Genomic DNA, 24,421 nt, shown 5'->3' on the forward strand with positions numbered 1-24,421 from the left:
AACCTATTTCTACTCCCTAGCGTTTGAGGCTTATTGAGGAGGCGCTGTGAACTGTTTTGTATGTGCTGTTATGTTTGCGTGCTACTGTATGTTTCATTTTTTTTCCTTAGTACCTAATCAGATGTACAGCACTTTGGTCAACGTGGGTTGTTTTTAAATGTGCTATACAAATAAAATTGAATTGAATTGAATTGAATGAGCTGTAGGTTTGAACAGAAATATGTCATTGGCATTTCCAGTGCAGGTCATCGTCCTTGTACACTGGCTTTCTACCGGGGATGGGTCCAGATTGGTTATCTTACCAGTGCAGGGTAAAGGAGAGCAAGCAACTAAAGAAGAGGGAAATTACTTTTCAGCAACCGTTCCATATGTAAAGAAAACAAGTCTGGTTATCGGTAAAGATTCGGTTGATGCCCAGTCGGAAGTAAAGAAACATAACACTGGCTTGGAGACACAAAAGATGGAAGTTGGAGCCAAAAGCAAACTGCTTTTGTGCATCGTGGCATCTATGGAGGATGCTGTATGACCCATAGATGCTATTTGACCTGCTAAGTTTCTCGAGCTGGAACTTGTTTTTTGTAGTTCTAGAGTACTAGCTAGTTGGACTGGTGTATAATCTAAATCTTTGGCTTTGAATTTCTTTTGGTAGAATCATGCAACACAAACGGTAAATAGTTGGGCCATTGTGTTTGTGACAAGTCAATCATCAAGCTCTCTAATTATCCCTCTCCCTGTTTTCTTCATGGCCCTGCAATTTTTATTCTTTTCAAGTATTTTCCTGCACTTTTCTGTAAGTTGCAATTAAATCTGTTTTAAACATAGTTTGCTGTGTCTGAAACAAAAAATCCTGAAAGTTCCTTTTACCTTAAATTGGGACCTTTAGTTGGTAACTCATCTATCACTGGGAACAGTTCCTCTGAATCTACAGCTTCAAAGGCCATAATTTGGTCCCTCCTCAATCATCTTTGCTCCAAGAGGGATGTGGGCCAAACGCAGGCAAGTGGGACTAGTGTAGATGACACATGTTGGTCGTTGTGGGCTAATTTGGGCCGAAGGCCCTGTTTCCTCACTGTATGACTCTATGAGAACACAGTCCTAGCATGTGAAGTGCCTAAGCCCCAATACTGTTCTAGGAAAGCTCTTCTGCATCTGCTGCAGGACTTTCCCAACATGTGTAATAAGTATTGCTGATGCTTGATGTCTGATAGACCACATCTTGGAGCCTGACTCTATCCATGAATGTTCTGAAGTTTATCGCCACTGCTTATTAATTAAAGTGGATCGAGGTTGAGAACTGATTAAAACAGCATTGGTATGGAATGGTCATCTCATTACTAGTTGCAAAAGTCCAAGCTTTGTTGGGAAGAATACAACCAGTTACTGATGAAATTTTAGATGTACCCCTAAATATGAAATTAAAACTTGTCTCCTTCCCATTTCAGTGTCGAACACGTCACAAGACTTATCCACAAGCAACAACAGTGGGTCGTGTGTCACGTGAGTACCCAAGTTCATTTCTCCCACTTTGAAATTGCAAGAGCTCCAGAGGGCGATGGATAAATGCATTGTTTAAATCAATGTGGAACTATGCTGACAGACACATCCATTTTGGTCCCTGGTCTATACTTTAAACCAAGTTAAAGTGCTCTCATTCTCTGCTGACTTGGTCAGATTAGTAATGTAGATCTGAGAGGCAAGTCTTTTTAAACAGAAGATAGTGCATATATGGAACGAGCTGCCAGAGGAGGTGGTGGAGGCACGTAGCTGTAGAGCATGATAATCTGTCATTGTGTGCTAAGGCTCTTTGGAAACTTCTGATAATTACCTAGGATGGGATCAACTTGGATATTTATGACCCTGATTCTACTTTTACCAGAAATGTAGATCTTGAACCAGAGTTCAAGAATAAAAATAGCAATGTATCAGAACTTTGGTCCTTTAGAAGACTAAATAGAGTCATAGAGTGTGGGAACAGGCCCTTTGGCTCAACTCGGCCACTCTGACCACATACCCTATCTTCACTAGTCCCATCTGCCAGCGCTTGGCCCATATCCCTCTAAACTTATCCTATCCATGTACCTGTCTAAATATCTCTTAAACATTATGAAAGTACCTGCCTCAACTACCTATGTCCTCTGGTTCTTTATTCCCCTACTCTGCACAAAATATTCTGTGCATTTACCTTATCTATTTCACTCATGATCTTGTACACCTCCATAAGATCATCCTCTTGTGCTCCAAGGAATAAAGTCACAGCCTGCTCAACCTCTCCCTTTAGCTCAGGCCCTCGAGTCCTGGCAACTTCCTCAAAAATCTTCTCTGCACCCATTCCAGCTTGACAACATCCTTCCTATAGCATGGTGACCAAAAGTGAGCACAATATTCCAAATATGGCCTCACCAAAGTCTTGTACAACTGTTACTGTAACACGACCTCCCAACTTCGATACTCAATACTCTGATTGATTATGGTCAAGCCTTTTTGACCACCCTGCAACAATAACAACCTATGATCTAAAGCAAAACATTTAATTTTATTAATGAGCCATTATTTTATATGATTCTCTTCTATATACCAAAACTCTAAACAGGTTTCACGTCAAGGACCCAGGTAAGATTCTTCAAATATAACACCAAAGCAGAATGGCAAATATGAAATTATATAGATAAGCTGTAACATCATTCATGAGAATGTTGATTAGCAGGATATGATATGGGATGGCTGATTATTCCAATTGCATTCTGGATCATACTATCCTGAAGAATGTACTTACTTTGAAGCGTTTGTATCTTGAAAGAGATGCAGACTTGTTACCCAGATTTTTGGGGTGCTTGCATTGTTTCTATAGCATGGTTACCTTGGGAATCTCTACAGATGATTGGGGAAGGAGTACAAAGAGCTACAAAGGTTGATGCTGTCGGTTTGCTGATAGAGTAAGGGTCTGAGGATTGTGAATCATGTTTTGTGAAGAGGAGTAAGTTGACGATAATGCCTTGTCATTTCTTTTCTACATCAGTCTCCGCCACCTTAATGACTACAAACCTACTGTAGTTATGTCATTTGATAACACCCTTACCTCAGGATCAGCTTTGTCTGTTCATCCCTCTTGGGAGACTTCAACACGTAATTCCGGACTGATATTCCGGTGTAATTCTGAGAGAGTATCTTACAAAAGGTGGGGCTATTCCCTCAAAGCAGATGCTAAACTTAAACCCACCTGGAATCTCGCATGCCTGTAAAATCTCTACTTTTATATCTCAGAAGAGCAGTAGTCTTTCTGCAAATGCTAAGTCTCCTGCTGAGTGTCTCCAGCATGATCTGCTTGAGCATTGTTGTTTGTGGGACAAAAATTGTCCAAGAAATTGGCAATAAATTCTGAAGAAGTTCATTGACCTAAAACTTGAACTCTGTTCATCTGTCCTTGGATGCTGCTCTAACCTTGTACTATTTTTTTAATCATAATCATAAGTCATGCAGCACAGAGCCAGGACCTTCAGTCCACCAGGTCTATACCAAGTCTCAAGTACATTTCAAAGATTATATCAACTGCATCTGCAGTTTTTTTAAAAATCAATAAAAAAACATTGCTGTTTGAGGAACTTGCTGTGCACAAATTCGGTGCTGAACGTATAACAGTGGCTATTCCTTGGAAGGCTCTTATTATCCCTGTGGATCAGTGTTTCACTAAAATGAATTGAAGAAAAACTTACATTTATATAGGATCTGTCTCAATCTTAGTAGATCCAAAGTGTTTGGAGCCAAGTTTTTTTTAATCCATGGTTTAATATCAACAAAGTGACAATGATGGCATGATCTTATTTTAGTGATATTGATTGAGAGATACATATTGCTAAAGAACCCAGGAAGAATTATCTCGCTCTTGAAAATATTGCCACGCTTCATATTTACTTGTGAAGCCAGACAAGATTTAAGATTTCATTTAAAAGAACAGAATTCCCTCAGTACTTTGCAAGAATGGCAGTATAGATAATGTGCATGTGCCTTAGGAGCTGGAACTGTGATCTTTTGATTCAGGTGGGAGAGGTGCTTGATTGAACGAAGTGGGCAAGTTAGTAAGTGCAGTCAGGCAATCCAGTTACCAGTTACCAGTAACCCAAACCAATTTCCCTCCAGAGATTGATGCTGGCCTGTGACTTCATTGTTAAGAGCCTAGTAGTCGCCATAATATTGTGAGTTGCTTCATTTTCTCAACCAGGTAACAACTTGCTTTGTGAATGCATACAACTAGATGAAGCGGGATGATTAACTTGCATTTGTAAGACTACTATCGAAACCAATTGTCTTTACCTAAATGATTCTGTCTTAATCCACAGACTAATAACGATGCATGTTAAATTTAGTTTCAAACAAGGATAAATTTCCCTTCAAGATATTGGAGGTACAAGTCTACATCCTTAACTGCCACAATTCTCCAAACCACTGTTTCCTCCCTGTTTAGCTGTGAGAACACATGTATCATACTAAGACATTCTCTAAAGCATTATAACCAGAAGGGACAGGACAGGTCAGCTGTTATTTTCTTGTCGGCTTTCATATGTTGGACTATTGAGGAGAGGTCAGTGACTTTAGAGAGTAAACAGCTGTGTTCAAAGCCATTAAATGTAAAGTAGTAAACACAAGAAAATTGCTAATCAAATTTCACTGATGTCGTTGAAATGATAGATCGTTGTTGATCATTTTCATGTTGGGGAGATATTAATTTTGGTACTGAGGGCACTGTTAATCTTGCCTCGCCTCAATTTAAATTTACTCTTTGAACAGTTTATAACGTTTGTACAGTACTGGTTTTCTGGCTGCAGATATTACATTGTTGCTGGTTTCTCTGATGTTGCAACTATAAATCTCTATCTAGACACATGGAGATGCTTTAGTTTTTATTGCATTTGACCAAACAGTGTAGCCTGGTTCCGACTATGTATCCAAGAAGAACCTTCTAAAACTCTCATCTTGTATGTATGTATATATATTTGTATATTCCCGAAATACAGCCAAAACGGTACAGGATAGCGCAACAATTTTAGGCCCACCTTACTCACCACTCGCCTGCGATATGCTGTAGGAAGTTTTGTTCAAATTGTTGTTATATTTTAAAAGGTATTGATTTTATAAACTTTATACTGTGAATGGGCCTGCCAGCTGCGCCTGCGCAGTTGGGGCCCGTTGATCTAATACTTACGTGTTCATCTTGCGTCACAACGGTAAGATAGCCACCGAATCCGCGCGTGTGCAGTTGTGGGAGGGTTGCCGGGGAGGACCAGCGCCCGTCCCAGCATGCCCTGCGCCTGACCTTCCTCCCATGGTGCAGCGCAGCGGCAGAGGGTCAAAGAAGATGGCCGCCGGCAGGACAAACATGCGGCAGCACCTTGCGGCTGCTCTCCTGCTGCTGGCCGCCGCGATGGCTGCCCGGGGCCAGGGTGAGTGGCTCCCATTCCACCCGCCTCCGGGGGAAACTCCCCGGCCAGCAACGGGTCCATGGGTCGTCAGTTCGGGGAAGGTTGCAGGAGAGGTTTGGACCCCACGGGTCCACGGGTCGCCGCGATGGCGGCCCGTGGGCGGGGTGAGTAGCTCTCTCTCCCCCCTCGCCTGGCCCCGAGGGAGGCTCCCCGGCCGGCAACGGGTCCACGGCTCGTCAGTTGGTGGAGGGTTGCCGGAGAGGTTTGGACCCAAACGGGTCCACGGGTCATCTAGTTCTAATTAAAATGTTGATCAAAGATTTCTTCCTTCAGGATTGCCTGCTTTACTGGTGTTTTTGAAATGGCGATTCTGTCTTTTTATATCTGATTTTTGATACATGAATACGTTGCCCTTTCCTCTTTTCAGAGGAAAAGGCCCATTTTGTTGTGAAAGCATTGTTTTCTACAAAAGTACAGTGAAGGGCAATACTTCCATGACAAAATTATCATTTTTGTCATGTGAATAGATGGTTCACAGCCTCGTGTTTGAAAGTGTGTTTCTCTGGTCTAGATAAATAGGAGACTACATCAAGACTAAGAGAATTCTTAAAGGGCTTGACAGCATAGATGCAAGGAAGGTGTTCCCCAGCTATACCAGGACCCACTGTTAGTGAGGTAATAAACCTTTTTGAAATCTTTACTTTGGAGGCAATGTAGACTTGGACATTGTCTGCGACCAAAATATTTGTTCTGGATGTTAAAGGAATTGAGTGATTTGCAATAGAAGGTTAGCCATGAACTTGATGACTAGTAGTGCAGGCTTGAAGATCCGATTGCTGCTCCTGCTCCTATTTTACATCTAGTGCTCCTTTGCTCTGTCACCAAATATAAGAGGCCAATTTTGATGGTATTAAAAGGAACTTTCAGAAGTTGACAGGGAGAGGCTGGTTTGCAGTTCAAGAGATATCAGTTATGTAGGAGCCTTTTAAAGGTGAGATGGTGAGAGCTCGGGGCCAGCAGGTTCTTCTTGGAGTGAAGGGTAAGGCTGGCAGAAGAGATCCCTGTATGTCACAAGATATTGAAGCACCGATCAAGAAAAAGAAGGCATACGTCCAGTATAGTGAGACACAAGAGACTGTGGATGCTGGAGTCCTGAGCAAAAACAAAGTGTTGGAGGAACTCAATGAGTCCTTTGAAATGTTAGTATGTCAGATATGGGCAGCTGGGATCAAGTGAATCCCTTGGAGTTGAGGGGTTGTAGGAGCACATGTAAGAAGGAAATCAAGAGAACTGAAAGAGAGCATGGAATAGCTTTGGCACATAAGGTAAAAGGAAATCCAAAAAGATTCTACAAGTATATTAAAGGCAAAAGAGTAACTAAGGATCAGGTTTCAAAGGTATTTTATTGTGCCAATTAAGGTGCCGTGATATTCATATCAACAAGGTGGTCACTGAGGAGGTATTGCAGATGCGTGAGATAACAAATGAACATTTCTAATTTGTATGTACCATGGAGAAATACATGGATGCTAGGGAACCTGGAGAGGGTAATAGTCCACATTACAGCTGCTGAATGTCTTGAAAGGCTGGAAGATGAATCCCCGAGGATCAAGTGTATCCTAGGACGTTGTGAGAAGCTTGGGAAGCAACTGTGGGGCCACTGGCAGAGATCTTTTCATTGAAATACACAGGCGAGGTGTTTGAAGACTGGGAAATGGCTAATGTTGTGCCTCTGTTTAAGAAATCCTGCAACCAAAAGCCATTCGTCCTCATATCATACACCATTTGTTGTTTCTGCTGCAGGATCGACCGTTCTAGGGAGACCCTTGACTTGGATGGGATCGTGCTCGTGCTGGATCGCCACCTTCACGATACAGTTACAGGGATGATGACACGGATTGCTATCTTGAAGTGGTTGTATCACCTTTATATCAAAACCCCTAGGAAGGTAAGAGTAATGGAACCTTCTTGCCTGAGGTGATCAGTTGCCATGATTTGTCCAGTCCCTTCTTCCTTCCAGTTTTTTTACTCTCTTTACCACCCAACAATCAGTCTGAAGAACCCGAAACGTCACGTATCCATTTTCTCCTATGATGATGCCTGACCTGCTGAGTTACTCCAGCAGTTTGTGTCTGTCGTTAAGATGGTAACAGGGTCATGCAGCCCAGGCCTTTTGACCAACTTTTAATGACAACTATTAAGTAACCATTTGTACTAATCCCACTTCTTAGCAGTTGCATATTACTTCCTATGTTTTCTTGAACCAGTGCCTTGATAAATTACATTTTTAGTTGTGTTGGGAAAGTGAACGTAGAGAGTTGAGTTGAGGTGAAGTTTATAAGACCTAAAAAACATTAAGCTAATGAAAAGTGTACTGGTATGCTTTAATAATAAATTATGAGCAAGATTGCCTTTGAAAAATGTAAATTGTAGTGTAATCTAGAGTTTGAAATTTAAATAGATTTAAATGTTTTGATGAGTTGAGGATCAGGCTGCCGAAGGGGAGTGTGGATTAAAAAAAATGTAAAAATAGTTGAGCAACGATACAACATTTGAGAAACATATGGGGTTGCTTTCTAATTAGAAATAATAGTGTGTCGGAAGTGCTCCATCATTGGCAAATAAAAGTATTCGATTGAATTGAAAAGGGCATCTTAGTTTTGCATGGAAGAATAAAGTGGATAAGATTGAACTGGTAAAATTTAAAGGAAAAACTGGATCGAAAAGGGAATAACAGAGTAAATCAGGGGAATCGGGGTCCCTGGCATGGGATCCACACGTCTGCTCCTTGGAACGGAGATATTATGGTGATAACGAAGCAATTATATTTTATAAATTATTTGTATGCCTAGAAACGTTCAGTGATATTTTTTTTAAATGAAGCATTTTACGTTGTAGGATTTTTAATAGTTTATATTATATTAATAGCATGGGGGGGGATGGGGGAAGCTGTAAACAATCAAAAGTTTTATTATGAACAGAGAAACGCCAATCAAATTACAAAACATTTCCCAATATGTTGTTCCTGATGCTATTTACTTGCACACATCTAAAGGTTGGGATAGAGGTGCTGAGATGGGCCAAATGAAATCTTAGACTGCAGACAAGAATTAGCCATGTTTGTCAGTTTGCAGGTGCAAATACATGGGATTCTGTGTACAAAATGTGCAAACTGGTTCTGATGGTGATAATTAGATGGTTGCTTGAGATTGCCCAGGAATACACAGCTGCATTTTCTTTCATAAGAAACAACAGAAAATGCTGAAATCACTCCAGATTGGGCAGCATCTATGGAAAGAGAAAATAATTAATATTTCAGGTTGAAGATTCCTTTTCATTTCCAATAAAGGACATTCCACATGAACTGTTAATCCTGTTTCATTTTCCACCGATGCTGCATGACCTGCTAAATTGTTTTTGTATTTTCTGTTTAGATTTCAAAATTTCTGCATCTGCAGCTATTGATTTTTGTTACTGTGTCTTTTTTAATTGAATCTCACGATCTGGGTTTAACTGGATAAGCCATTGTTTTTGATCATTCCCAATTTTCGATGCGAAGAAGGTGCTGAACGATTTCTTGGTCTGCTGCAGTCCTCCTGGTGAAGGTGCACACACTTTCATGCTGGGAAGGCTGTTCCAAGTTTTAGACCCAGTGGTGATGAAGGGCTGCCAACATGTTTCCATTCGGGATGATATGCAATTTGGAGGGGAACCCTGCGGTGTTGCCATGCCACTGGTACCCTTGTCTCACTTGATAATGCAGGTTGCAGATTCAGGTGGTGCTGCTGGAGTAGCTTGGGCAAGTAATGGCAATGCATTTTGTAGATGGTGCACTATACAGCCACTGTGGATTGGTGGCGGAGTGAACGAATGTTTAAGGTGGTGGATGAATCATTCATGGGGGCTGCTGACTCCAGTTAGCAGAAGGTTTAGCATTTAATTTTAAACTTTTTTTTCTTTCACTGGTATAAGTTCTCTCCCATATGATCTTTGTCGCTTAAACCTGTCAAGTCTCATCCTCCCGCTCCCCCCCGCCCGCCTGAGGTGTTATAGACAATAGACACTAGGTGCAGGAGTAGGCCATTCAGCCCTTCGAGCCAGCACCGCCATTCAATGCGATCATGGCTGATCACTCTCAATCAGTACCCCGTTCCTGCCTTCTCCCCATACCCCCTCACTCCGCTATCCTTAAGAGCTCTATCCAGCTCTCTCTTGAAAGCATCCAACGAACTGGCCTCCACTGCCTTCTGAGGCAGAGAATTCCACACCTTCACCACTCTCTGACTGAAAAAGTTCTTCCTCATCTCCGTTCTAAATGGCCTACCCCTTATTCTTAAACTGTGGCCCCTTGTTCTGGACTCCCCCAACATTGGGAACATGTTTCCTGCCTCTAATGTGTCCAATCCCCTAATTATCTTATGTTTCAATAAGATCCCCCCTCATCCTTCTAAATTCCAGTGTATACAAGCCTAATTGCTCCAGCCTTTCAACATACGACAGTCCCGCCATTCCGGGAATTAACCTAGTGAACCTACGCTGCACGCCCTCAATAGCAAGAATATCCTTCCTCAAATTTGGAGACCAAAACTGCACACAGTACTCCAGGTGCGGTCTCACCAGGGCCCGGTACAACTGTAGAAGGACCTCTTTGCTCCTATACTCAACTCCTCTTGTTATGAAGGCCAACATTCCATTGGCTTTCTTCACTGCCTGCTGTACCTGCATGCTTCCTTTCAGTGCCTGATGCACTAGGACACCCAGATCTCGTTGAACATCCCCTCTTCCTAACTTGACACCATTCAGATAATAATCTGCCTTTCCATTCTTACTTCCAAAGTGAATAACCTCACACTTATCTACATTAAACTGCATCTGCCATGTATCCGCCCACTCACACAACCTGTCCAAGTCACCCTGCAGCCTTATTGCATCTTCCTCACAATTCACACTACCCCCCAGCTTAGTATCATCTGCAAATTTGCTAATGGTACTTTTAATCCCTTCATCTAAGTCATTAATGTATATCGTCAATAGCTGGGGTCCCAGCACCGAACCTTGCGGTACCCCACTGATCACTGCCTGCCATTCCGAAAGGGACCCATTTATCCCCACTCTTTGCTTTCTGTCTGTCAACCAATTTTCTATCCATGTCAGTACCCTACCCCCAATACCATGTGCTCTAATTTTGCCCACTAATCTCCTATGTGGGACCTTGTCGAAGGCTTTCTGAAAGTCGAGGTACACCACATCCACTGACTCTCCCCTGTCAATTTTCCTAGTTACATCCTCTAAAAATTCCAGTAGATTTGTCAAGCATGATTTCCCCTTCGTAAATCCATGCTGACTCGGAATGATCCTGTTACTGCTATCCAAATGCTCAGCAATTTCGTCTTTTATAATTGACTCCAGCATCTTCCCCACCACTGATGTCAGACTAACTGGTCTATAATTACCTGTTTTCTCTCTCCCTCCTTTCTTAAAAAGTGGGATAACATTTGCTATCCTCCAATCCACAGGAACTGATCCTGAATCTATAGAACATTGAAAAATGATCTCCAATGCTTCCACTATTTCTAGAGCCACCTCCTTAAGTACCCTGGGATGCAGACCATCAGGCCCTGGGGATTTATCAGCCTTCAGTCCCATCAGTCTACCCAAGACCATTTCCTGCCTAATGTGGATTTCCTTCAGTTCCTCCATCACCCTAGGCTCTCCGGCCCCTAGAACATTTGGGAGATTGGTTGGAACATACACATTCTCTTTGCTCCTTTAAACTTAATAGCACTGAGACTCTCAGAACCCCAGTTCTGGCTGCACATCTGATTTGCAGTGAAGGTCTCTGGCTGCACGAGAACGACTGAGTGAGCCAGACAGAATAAATAAACAAACAGTCAGATAGATGCAAGATTACCATGAGTTTTTGCTGCTCTACATCTGCTGAGTTGATTTGGCAGTCTAGTCAATTGTGGATCAGCCATATTAGGTGTACAGGTCAGGCCATAGTGGTAACTATGTTTTTGATGTTAAAAAGTTACAAAGTGGGTTTAACACTTGGAGCTTGAGCTTAAAAACCACACGACTGATTTCCTGCAGGCTTTATGATTAATGAGATTAGTTCAACAGAGCAATTGATTGCTGGTCTCTTTTTATAATATGGCATGCAGCATCAATTGTACATCGCAGTGAAGCCACTTTGCAGTGTTTTTAGCTCACATGATATGTGTTGTGGGTCAGTAGTAACCATTGCTCCCTGTAAATTGATGGCAAAAGGCCAACAGAAGATATTGAGTTTGCAGAATTGGGTTCATGGGGCTGCAAGGTAATATAGATTATGACAGGCACATTTTAATGGCTTCTGCTAAATGGATGCTTTTTAGTGAATCTGAGAAGTGAGTGGTTGTGCTTTGACAAATGCCTGTAGTTGGCAAGTACTTGCGTCCCCACACCCAGTTATTTTCAGAATCACTGGAGACTGAACGGTACTAGAATGCAACTTTGCAAGTGTTTTCACAATCAATCAGTGACAGTATTTTTCTTTCAATAAATAAATCTACACTTGACCTTGTCATTTTCTTCAACCTCTTCTAAAGGTGCTGTTTGTATTGGACTCCACTTTCTGCAGAACATTGTAACTCTCAGGGACCAAGTTCTATTGAATTCAGGTTTTGACATCTATCTATCTATATATATATATCTATATACTAAAACTCTCGTTTGTTATCTTGCTTGTGACTGAACTTCAGCCAAAACGGTACACGAGAGCGTGACAATTTTAGGCCCACCTTACTCACCATTGTCACTTTAGTGATAATGCAAGTAGTTTTATTGAAATCGGTGTTATATTTTTTACGTTATTCACATTTTAAAGTTTAAAAGGAGGGGAGGGGAAGGGGGAAGGACAGGGTGCTGCACCAATGCAGGAGAGGTTTGGGCCCAATGGGTCCACTTGGTCTAGTATATTACTAAAACTCTCTGTCCGTGTGTTTGTGCACACCATAACTTTGGTGCTTCGCACAGCCACTATAGCGCCACGATTTTTGCACCACGTTACTCACCATTATCCTGGGCATAATGTCTAACAACTCTCATTCAAATTGAAGCTACATTTTTAAAGCTATAGACATTTCAAAGTTTAAAAATTCACTTTCTAACCCATTTCCTGAAACTCCTCAGCTTGTGACGTCACAATGCTCCACGTTCGACTTCATTTGCTCCTCACTCGCCAAAACAAGAAGGCTGCCGGCAGCGCCGCCAGCAGCACCGCCGCCCGCCCGCGCTCAGTTGTTCCCTCTCCCCTCGCACCTCTCCTCTCGCCTCTCCCCTCTCGCCCGGCCCTGCCCCGACAGAGACTCGCACGTCGGCAGTCAGCGTTGAACGCACGGGCACTGGTAAATGCCTTTTGCTGCCAACGGCTCCACGGAGGGGAGTGGGCTTGGCGGCCGAGTGGGTGGAGGGGTGGGTGGGGGTAGGGGGGAGTGGGGTTGGGGGGGAGAGGGGTTGGGGGGGAGAGTGGGGGTGGGGGGAGGAGGGGGAGAGTGGGGGTGGGAGGAGGGGGTCGGGGAGAGTGGGGGAGGAGGGGGTGGGGGAGGGGGGTGGGGGGAGGAGGCAGTTGGGGTGAGGGGAACAGCAGGGTGGGGGGCAAGGGGGACAGTGGGGGGCAGGAGAGAGTGGGGGAGGGAGGTTGGGGTCAGCAGAGGGGGAGGGGGAATATGGGTGGGGAGGGGGGGAATGGGGTGGAGGCTGGGCTGGGGGAGTGGGGTTGGGGGCAGGGGAGGGACAAGTGGGGGTGGGTTAGGGGGGGTGGAGTGGGTCAGTAGGGGGAGGAGGGGGGGATAAGGGGGATTGAGTGGGGGGGGTGGATGAGGGTGCTACACCAATACAGGAGAGGCTTTGAGTCCAAGGCTCACTCAGTGACGACACCCTCTCACTTTCCTGTTCCCCCTCTACGAGGAATGGGCCCAACGGGTCCACTTGGTCTGGTTGCATTTAAAAATGTTTCCTTCTTCATGCATCTGGCTTTGACAGAGCATTTGACTCCATTCGGATCCCAGCCACACCTGATCATTCCCCTATGTACAACACATTCTTTCACTCTGGGTGATTTGACATCCCCAGCTTTTTTTAAGCAAAAGGCACCCAACCTCTTTGAAAGAGGAATTTATGAACTGCAAGCAGGAATGACCCCTTAAACCTACTCTGCCATTCAGTAAAATCATGGCTTTGAGCTCACCTACCCCGCAACCTTTCTCCTCCCGATGAAGAATTTATCTTAAAAATATTCAAAGACTCTGTGAGGAAGGGAGTTCCAGGTAATCAATAACAAAATCACCTCATCTCAATCTTAAATGGGAGACCACTTATTTCTAGATTCCCTCACGGAGAAAACATCCTCCCCGCATGCACCTTGCCAACGTCGGGACTGGTGGAACTTTTCAAAATATTCTCTGACCTCTCGTGTTCTTGACTCATTCAGCAGAGCACTTTCTCGGCCTGGCACAGATTCGCAGCTAAAGTTTGGTAACTGGTTATAAAGGGGCTGAGCACTGGAGAAAGTGAGCTTCCTCCAACTCTCCCATTAGTCTTATGGGCTCCCTTATTGCAGTGTGATCATAAGCACTGTTAATAATAAGCAATCCTCCTCCTCTCCCTGAGGCAATTGCTGAAATTGTTGAGTCATCTTGTCCACTCCTTCCTTTTATTTACCCATCATAACCTACTTACCTCCTAGTGAATTCATTCTTAGAGTCATAGTTTCTTACAGTGTGGAAACCAGCCCTTCAGCCCAACTTGCCACCACCGGCCAACATGTCCCATCTACACATCCCACCTGCCTGCGTTTGGCCCATATCCCTCTAAACCCTTCCTACGTATAAATGTTTCTTAAACGTTGGTTAGTTCGAAAATTCTCCTAAGTTTCTCCATGGCCTCACTGGGTACTATCTCCCTTATCTCAGCTGGTTTAGCAACTCTCCAAGGTACCAGCACTTCGATAATTCTGATTCACCCCTTATCTCTTCATCACTGCGAGTTATGTTTTAAGTGCCATGATTTGATGCTTGAAATTTGCTTCCTCGGTCTTGCCAGATTTTGACCTACTACCTCCATCCTTGACTGAATGGTTCATCTCTCACAGTGGAGCACCCTCACTGCCACATTGGGCTATCACCCTGGATTGTCTATTCAAGAATCTTCCAAGTGCCTTCTGACTTGGACAAGAATGTGACCTCTGACAGCCAGGGATTCATTTAAAATAGTCTAGGAAAGGATAATAGGATAACGGCAAAGCGAAGGGCTGCACACAGGCACAAGTAGTGCACAATTAACCTACTAACCTCTACTTTTGTAGAAAACTGAGGAGGGTTCAATGTGTTTGCAATTTCTACGATGCACCGTAGAATGTATCCTATTGGGATACATCACGGCTTGGTCTGGGAACAGCTCTACCCAAGGCTGCAAGAAATTGCAGAGAGTTATGGATGTCACTCAGTCCATCACACAGTCCCAAACCCCAATAATCTGTGAAATCAAGTTCACCCCCTTCCCTCCCAACCAACCATGGAAAACAGCCAACCTAATCAAGGACGACTTATACCCTGCTCATTCCATCTTTTTTCCTCTCAAGGGAAGAAGATACAAACATTTGAAAGCACATATCTGCTTTTCCCCTGCTGTTATCAGACTACTGAATGGTTCTCTCATAATCTAATGGGGTGTCTCGATCCCCCAATCTACCTCCCTGCAGCTATTGCACTTTTCTTTATCTCCACTTCCTCTGTAACTATAACAATATTCTGCACGCTGGTATTTTTCTTTTTGTTGTCTCTGTTTTACTTGTGCATGGTATGATTTGACTGGATCGCATGCAAACAAGTTTTTCACTGCATCTCATTGCCCGTGACAATAATTAATCAATACTAATACCAAAGTGAGAGGAAATTGGAGCAGCTGGAAGGAGCCTATCCAGTCACAGGGAGAATGTGCAAACTCGACAAGACAGCGCCGGAGGACAGGTTTGAACCCGGGTGTTACAGCTGTGAGGCAGCAGATCTGATTAGGGAGTATTTGCAAGCTATTTGAGTGTTCCAATATATTTCTGATCTTCTGTCAGGTCCGCAGATAACCTGCATTGCCTTTTGTGGGCAAAAGGCACACAATACCTACAACCCCTTTGCTACAGAGAGAGTGGTGAGCCTTTGGCCTTATGCATTGGGCAGGTGAGCATCCTTGCTTGTTGCTTGTAGTCTCTGAGATGGTGATCGCTGGTGCTGAGCTGGGTTTTGAACTACAGTGGTCATTCTATTGGGATGAAGGTACACCAACTGCTTTTCAAGTGGAAGTTCCAGAATTAAATTAGTCAAAGCAACAATAGAGAACTGATGATATATTTCCAAGTCAGGATCATGTTATTTAGTGGAAGTTGTCAGAGGATGTTGGCTCTTTGCATCTTGCCTTTGCCCTTTCAAAGGTTTCAATGGTCTTTTATTGTCACATGTACCAATTAAGGTACAGGGGTATGCAAATTACCATACAGCCATAGGAAAAAAAAAGCAACAAGACACACAAATACATAAAATTTAACATAAACATCCACCATAACGGATTCCCCACATTCCTCACTATGATGGAAGGCAAAAAAGTCTAAACTTTTTTTTCTTTATTTCTCCCGCGGTCAGGGCAGTCGAACCATCTGTCGGGGCGATCAAAGCTCCTGCACCCTTTCTGGCAAGTTATGTGTTTGCGATTAGCTTCAGCGAGGTTCTGAGTTTTGTGGGGGGTGTAGCTTGTGCCTATTGTGCAATTGTGGTGGAGGGGGTAAATATTTAGGATACTGATCAAGCAAGCTGCTTCGTGTAGGTATTGGTAGGGTAGAAAATAGGAAGCAGAAATAATAGTGGCATTCGAGAAGGTTTTGGGTAGGCACATGAATATGCAGAGAATGGAGAGATATGGATCACATGCAATCAGAGGAGTTTAGTTTATTTTCGTATCATTTTCAGCATGGACATTGTGGGCCAAAGGGGCTGTTCCTGTGCTGTACTATTCTGTGTTCTATACCTTGTAGAGGCAAGGGCAGAATATTTCATCAAATTGCAAATAACATTGGCTTTTGTCATGTACTGCCATGGGATCTCCTTGACTTGGTTGCACCAACATCAACATCAATTTGAAGATGGATCATCCTTGTAAACATTACTGAACATTACTAATGATTCTGAACAAAGACTGGGAACTCAATGTATCATGTTTATGATGTGTTAATTTAATTAATTAGTTTTTTGATGGTATTGCTTGAGAGTCTGTTGATAAGAGTATTGGGAAGATGCCCAATGTGTTTTGCGGCACTGGTTATTCTACATGCACCCCAATCTAGGGTGTCCCAATTGAAGGATGACATTGAAGTATTAGATTGGACTATTTGCTGAACTTTTAGACATACTTGAACACACAAGCATTTAATTTAGAAGCAGCAATGCTACCGAAACAATGAAACTTGAGGCATTCCCCAAGTATTTTGAATAAATGTACTCATGTCAGAAGTGATCCATGCTTGAGATTTGTAGCTAATCAGTACAATACAGAAGGCAATTGAAATTAATTTTAACGGGGATATGCTCTAATTGGCGGCACTTAGTCCCCTGTGCTTTACTAGCTTGTGACCAAATGCAGCTTAATTGACCCAGAATTGCTTTGCAAATGAGATGAGCATATTCTGATTGAAGTGTCACACAAACCGTAAAAACTATGTCAAAGGTTACTCCACTAGAGAGCTGGCATGAAGTTTAAAAAAAACAGACTTTGAACTTGAATCTAGAGAGATTTAACCATGTCCCTGAGTTGTGAGATAAGAAACCTTGAGCTCTCTATCTTCTTCCTTTGCTTTATTGGGAAATTTCCTTTAAATTACATTTTAAGGGAAAGATGTATAGACGTGGCCTATAATTAACAGGTTCAGCCTTCGGTAAGTTTAATTGCACGTCAGTTTAATTTGATTCGAATTTGCCATTAAGCATTTATCAGTCAAATAACCTTTGAGCAATTGTGGTTTAGTCTGGTAGTAATGTATGCATCGTTATCACAGAGCAATGATGAAGAAAGAACCCAATTTCAAGATACAGAATAGTCAGTCTGCTGTTGAATTTAATAACAGTTCGTTCCCAGAACACTATTGAAATAAAGCTAGTCTTAGAGGGAGGAAAAGCCGCACACATTCTTATTTAGGATCATAGAAACTCCGGTAGAAAGGTCAAAGAACTCAGAACTGTGAAAAATATAAAGCTAATGTTATAATGGGCCCTACCCCAACTCTCAATTGTCGGTGAGCTAAATGGTCTTAGCTCAGAGCGTCCCAGGTAATATAATTCTTTTGTGCTGTCAGAGGTGCTGTCTTTTGAGCCTTTAAACCAATGCTCTTGCGCGACGGTAAAAAATATTTCACTTCATTGTTATGAAAGGTAGAGAGGTTAAAAATTGACCTGGTCAGATTTATTCCTTCATCAACAATGCTAAAATAGGTTATCTGATTGTCAACTCATCACTGTACATAAGATCTTACTTCATTTTTTGCATTAAAACATTAATTTCAGAGTTTTTATTGGTTATTTTGGGACCTCCTGAATGTGTCAAACAATTCATTCTTTCTAATTATGGATAATATAAAGAAATGCAGGAATCCTAGCAACTTCAACATGTATTGCACAGAAAAACTGAAAAATGCAGAGAGCATTCATATGAGGTAGAAATATAGTAATGGTATAGTAATATAGTGGGTATGCACAAAATTTCTCAGCAACAGCATTTTCTTGGTTTCAACCACACAAAGCTAGTGGGCTTGACATTCTATCACCACCGATAAGTCCATGTACTGGGAAGGTTACTACTTCTTCCAACAAATGACAAATTTGTAGTATTTTCAGATAATTGGATCTAGCTTCTTTTTACCAAATGTGTCCTAGTGCTCCCTGGACAAAAGACAACCAAGGACAACAGTCCATACTCCAGCCACTGGTCTCTCTCTTTAGCCCTATTTCCATGCCACTCCCACCACTGTCCTTCACCTGCCTTTTCCCTTCACTGCCTCATGTTTAGGATGCACTGGTAAAATGAAATAATTGTACAACCACTGCCCTCTGCAACTGGAATATGGTACTCTGTTCATAAGACAGTTTGAGTGAGCATTTGATGCAGACAACATAGCTTAACCTTGGCTGGAACAAAAACTGTATTATGCTTTTGTTGAAGAAAGGCTGTCAGTAAAGGACGTGACACACCTCTCTCTGTATTACAGATGTTTTGGCTCACAGACAGCCTGTTTCCCATGTTGCTGAAGACACTTTCTGATGAGTCGGATGAGGTGAGTACCATCTTGGCACACTGAGTATGTAAAAAGATGTACAATGCCTGCCTGCATTGATGGTAGTCCCCATTAGTTTTGTATTGTTATGTATCGTTCCAAAGTCTGAGCTGTATTGTTCATTAATCCCTTCGAGCAGAGCTCATGTGATCTAAAGATTAATAGAGACTATCTGCCGTATTGTGCTTAGCATCATGCTACAATATCAAACAAAATCAGTCGGCCTACACAAAATAGCCTGATAATCGTCATTTTTTGTGCTTGGTTTGAATTATTCAACAATTTTAAGCAAGCAACAAAAATAAAAGTAGGACATTAACAATTGAAATCAAAATCTGAGATTTCTATTTGGGGACATTGGCTTCAGAAAAATATATAAAATAGTCACTGGAAGGGAAACAAACCAGAAAGGTTTGTGTTTCTTCAGTGTATAATGCATCATTTTGAACACATCTCTGGTATGAAACATTTTTCAGACGTTCGGGATTGAATTATGTTGGGGTGATTTAAAATTCAAGATACTATTAAACAAAATTTATTTAAACATTTAAAGAATTCTAAAAGCAATTAGTCTTCCTTTCAAATATTATCATTATTTACAACTGGAAAGTTAAAATGTGATGAAACTGTAAAGCTTGATTCCCACTGGCAAATCTGCAGGCAACTCAGTTTGTATTGAAGATGCAAACCCTGGCGAGTTTCCAGATTACTGCAGCAATTTAATTTATGGTCATTGGTATTATCCAGGGTAATGAAGAGGAGTGTCTCCATTGGTAATGCAAAAACTCAACGCAGAACACATTAAATGCACTGAACGTATAATGCACTATTCAAAGTAATCAGTCATGTTTAGCTGGATCATTGTTTGATTTGTCTTTTTTCTAGCAGACATCCATAGCTCTTGCAGAAATAGGTTTTCCGTTAAGCTGCAGCATGTTGTTCTACATAATCAAGCAGTGTTCAGTGCACAGAGAAGCCCATGCTCTGTAATCAGGTCTTCCTTCTCTCCTTCATGTTTACTTGTCATGTCAGAAAACACACAGGAGTGTATTGTTTATTTTCTATGTCTTGTCTTGTTACACTTTTTTTTGTACATTACGTTTCTTTTCACTGTCTTGTACAATGTATGTGTAGTTTATATATAATTTATGTTTTGTGTGTTAACTGAGTTTATGTCTGTGATGCTGCCTGTGAAGATTCTAAGTGTATCTGTACCTCACTGTACATGTGCAAATGTCAATAAACCACTTCAATTGATTCATCCGAGCTCATGGCAATCAATGTTCGTCAACATTTTCACTGCCATCTATTCACTGTTCAGATTCTGCTTAACCCATTGCTGCCAATTCCTCATTGTACAAGCTGGGATAAAAACTTTCTTCTGGAACGGTTTTGTTCTATGGGCCACTCAACATGATTGGTCTACACTCTGGCTACTCAAAAGAATCAGCATCTTGCAAAAAGATTTCTGACTATTCCTCTCACTATTACGCTTTTGTAGCAGAGAAACAAATAAAAAAGGAGTGTGTCATTCAGTCCTTTGAGCTTGCTAGGCCATTTAATTACATCATGGTTGACCATCCATGTCAATACCACATTCCCCCTCTCTTCCTTTCTCCCATCGGGCAAAAGATACAAAAGCTGGAAAACGTACTGCCAGATTCAAGAACAGCTTCTTCGCTGCAGTTTTGATTCCTGAATGGACCTCTCTTATGTTGAGGGTAAATTCCTGAATTCCCAATCTACCATTTTGTCGTCCTTCCACTTTTTTAATGCGCCCTTTCTCTGTTGCTATAACACTATATTCTTCGCTCCATTTTCTTTTTGCACTACCTGTTATACTTATGTGTGTTTTGATTATTGTAGATGGTATGATTGAACTCCAGTTTTTTGTACTCCACAACTAGGTTTTTTTTTGCATTTATCCTGGATGCACCTCCCTTCCAGCTTTTTTCCCATTCCCCCACCGCACCCCACTACAATGAGCCTGAAGAAGGATGCAAACTGGAAGCATCACCTATCTATGTTCTCCAGAGATGTTGCCTGACCTGCTGAATTTCAACAATTTGTCTCTATTTGTACACCAGCATCTGCAGTTATAGTCATACAGCACGGAAGCAGGCCCTTGTGCTCAACTTGCTTATTCCGAGCAAGCTGCACTATTTACTTCCACCTGCCCACATTTGGCCCATATTCCTCTAAACCATTCCTATCCATGTACCTGTCAAAATATCTTATAAATGTTATTTATTGTACTGCCTCAGGTACCACCTCTGGTAGCTTGTTCTATATATCCATCACCCTCTGTGGAAACAATTGTTCTTCAGTTTATTTCTTTAAACTTGTGTCCTCTGGTTCTTGATTCCCCTACTCTGGTTAAAAGACTGTGCATTCACCCGATATATCCCCCCCTCATAATTTTATACATCTCTATAAGATCACCCCTCAGCCTCCTGCACGCCAAGGAATAAAGGCCTAGCCTGCCCAACCTCACCCTATAGCTCAGGCTTTCAAATCCTGGCAACATCCCCATAAATCTTCTCTGCGTTCTTTCCAGCTTAACAATGTCCTTTCTATAGCAAGGCGACCAAAATTGAACATAATAATGCAGCCTCACCAACGTCTTGTGCAACTGTAATAAACATCCCAACTTCTATACTCAATAGACATAAAAAGCTGGAGTAACTCAGTGGGGACAGGCAGCATCTCTGGAGAGAAGGAATGGGTGACGTTTCGGGTCAAGACCCTTCTTCCTTCTTCCTTCTTCCTATACTCAATGAAGGACAATGCACACTATATACCAAGGGTTCCCAACCTGGGGTAAATTTACCCCAGGGGGTAAATTTCGCCTTCCCTGGGGTAAATTTGTTGATTCTGGATTTGTACATATTGACTGACTGTGTTTGGTTCTGGTATACCGGTATCTGTTCATCATTAGTTGTTCATAAATAAGTGAAATAACATTGTTATGTGCTATTATTATTGTTATTTGAACTTAAAATAATAATGTTAAAAACAGTATTTTTAAATCTCCCCTTTGTCGGTTGCTTTATTACGGTTGAAGTGTAAACTCAAATTACTGAACAAAACAGGTAAATTTACTTTACCTGGGAACCCCTGCTATATACAGTATTCATTGGGGAATATACAGCAGCTGCATTTAACGGCATTTAGCTTCTCTTCTTGAAACAGATCTAACAGATATCACGTCACTTTGAGTTAAACAAAAGTGCTAAAATTGCCTTCCATTCCCAGTGCATTAAATCAAACATGGTCTGTTCAGACACCAGAATTCTTTTTATCACTTTGTTAATTGGTCCTCTAACATTGGTTTCTGCAAGTTACTTTCTTTGTTAATTTTCTCTTGCGTGCACCATTTGAAGAAGAGGTAATCATGTTATTGGTGTTGCCTTTGCCTCTTTAAATCAGAATCCTCTGCTCACCAGTTCAATGTTCTGCTGAGTGCTGTTTACTCAGTTTCTCCAGCACGTCAAGATTCATTTTAATGGTGAAAATTGCACGTTTTGGTTTGCAGATGTGTTTACAGTGCGTTATTCTACCTTAGGGACATTTCTGCTGCATAAATACTATAAGGTTTTAATTATTATTCTAACTGTAATTATGTATGTTCAAGAATTGAGCTTTCTAAATCTGAAGGAGAGCATTTTTCCAGTAGATGTTGTAGGCTTTTGTGGGTCATTCCCATAAGATGGTTAATCATGAGTTGGCTATGTAGCGCACTTTTACCTCGGTGAAACAACTAAAGCAATTCATGGGAGTGCTCTCAGGTAAAACATACCACTGAGCCTCACAAAGGGATATTAGGATGAGGTGTACAGATTTTAAAGGAGTGACTGAAAGGAGAAAGGATAGTAAAACCGAGCTTGTAGTCTGGGAAGCCCATGGTACGTATGGCCACGGATGGCTGAGCAAGGGAAGCACAGGAGGATTGCTCCCCTAGGATCAATCTAAGACTGGAAGATATTAAAGAAATGGGAGGGGTCTAAAACAAAGATGAGAATAATAAAATTGATTAGAGATGTAGTGAGAATCGTATCACTCTATTTCTGGTCAATGCCAGCTACCAACAGGTATGACCATTTGCCATGTAAAATTAACCTAGTCTTTATAAGACTCCTACAGATGTTATGGTGAAAGAATATGTAAAATTCTGTTTGTTATGGGACCAAACTTGATGCCTATTTTTAAGCACAATTAAGTATTTAAAAATACAAGCCATCTACTATTATTCTCATGATTCCTCCCACTTTTTACAAATCAAGCTCTGCCTGCCTTTTCATTGACTCCATGGAGCTGTCTTTGTTTTAAACCTCCTCTGGCACCACTCCCAACTCTTTGCCACATCGACAACCGCATTGGTGTTACCTCCTGCATTCATGCGGAACTCATCTATTTCACCACTAATTTCCTCTCTGCCCTCAAATTCACCCGGGCAATTTTCAACACCCCTTTCCTCTTTCTTGATCTCTGTCTCCATCTCAGGAGACCATTAATGCACTAACATTTACTGCAAATCCACTCACTCCTGCAGCTACCTCGACCTCACCTCCTTCCATCCTGCCTCTTGTATTCAATTTCTCTCAATTTCTTTGTATCTACAGTATCGGTTCTCAAGATGAGGCCTTCCACTCAAAGTCATCTGAGGTACTTTTTTTTTCAGGAAGTGGGGTTTCACTCACTGTGGTTGATGGAGCCCTTACTTGCATTTCCAACATATTCTGCACTTCTCCTCTCGCGCTGCCTCCCTCAAAATGCTGAAGTAGCCCAGTGGATCAGGCAGTATCCCAGGAGAACATGGATGGGTGACATTTCGGGTCGGAAACCTTCTTCAGGCTGAATTACATAAAATAAATTAAAACACAGGAATTGAGTTCACTTGGTCCTTACCTTTCACCCTCTGCATCCAGCACATCATTCTTTTATTTTGTCTGCCAGCAACAATGTGATCCCACTGCCAGTTACATCTTCTCCTTACTGTTCCTTACTGCTTTCTGCACGGACCATTCCCTCCATCACTCTCTGGTCTGTTCATCCGTCCCCCTCCCCAAGCAATTTGCCTCACAACCATAGGTGTAGCATCTGTCCCTATATTTCTCTCACCACCACCCAGGGACCTAAACATCCTTTCCAGGGGAGGCAGAGATTCACTTGCACCTTCTCTAACTTTGTCTATTGCTTTCAATGTACTCAATCTGGCCTCTGTATCATTGAGACCCAACACACACTAGGTGACTGCTTTGCTGCGCACCTGTGCTCTGTTTGTTGTGGCCATCTTGATCTTCCAGTTATTGGTACTATAAATCAATACATCAACATTGAAATCTCTAATTTCAGGTTACTTGCTCTCCCTCTGTCCCTCTTTCTCTCCTGATTTACCCAGATCATTTTGCACACACCCCTATTTTCAACCATTTCCCCAAATTTCCCTATCTCCCAGTTTCTTCCCCCCTCCCCCCAACTTTATCTGTCCCTTACCCACACACTCCTCCCACTGGATCCCCATCCCCAACAGTTCCCATCTGCCCACCCTACCTCCCTTATTTGTTTTCTTTCCCATCAGATTCCATTATCTGCAGCCCTTTGTTGCTTCCATGTATCTTCTCCTAGCCTTTGTCCCCAACCCACCCTCTTCCCC

At 42.1% G+C, this 24,421-nt stretch overlaps 1 protein-coding gene across 3 annotated transcripts in view; it reads left to right on the top strand.

The window, feature by feature from the left end:
- The window catches only part of vac14 (vac14 homolog (S. cerevisiae)), a 252,869-nt gene that overhangs the window by 53,610 nt on the left and 174,838 nt on the right, over positions 1-24,421 (top strand). For all 3 annotated transcript variants that reach the window (XM_078400593.1, XM_078400595.1, XM_078400594.1), the window contains exons 11-13: positions 1,443-1,497; positions 7,218-7,362; positions 18,700-18,765. In XM_078400593.1, the coding sequence (XP_078256719.1) occupies positions 1,443-1,497; positions 7,218-7,362; positions 18,700-18,765 (266 nt within the window). The remainder of the gene's footprint in view (positions 1-1,442; positions 1,498-7,217; positions 7,363-18,699; positions 18,766-24,421) is intronic.

This window comes from Rhinoraja longicauda, chromosome 6, assembly GCF_053455715.1.
Source record: "Rhinoraja longicauda isolate Sanriku21f chromosome 6, sRhiLon1.1, whole genome shotgun sequence".
In the NCBI taxonomy this organism is placed as follows: Eukaryota; Metazoa; Chordata; class Chondrichthyes; order Rajiformes; family Arhynchobatidae; genus Rhinoraja; species Rhinoraja longicauda.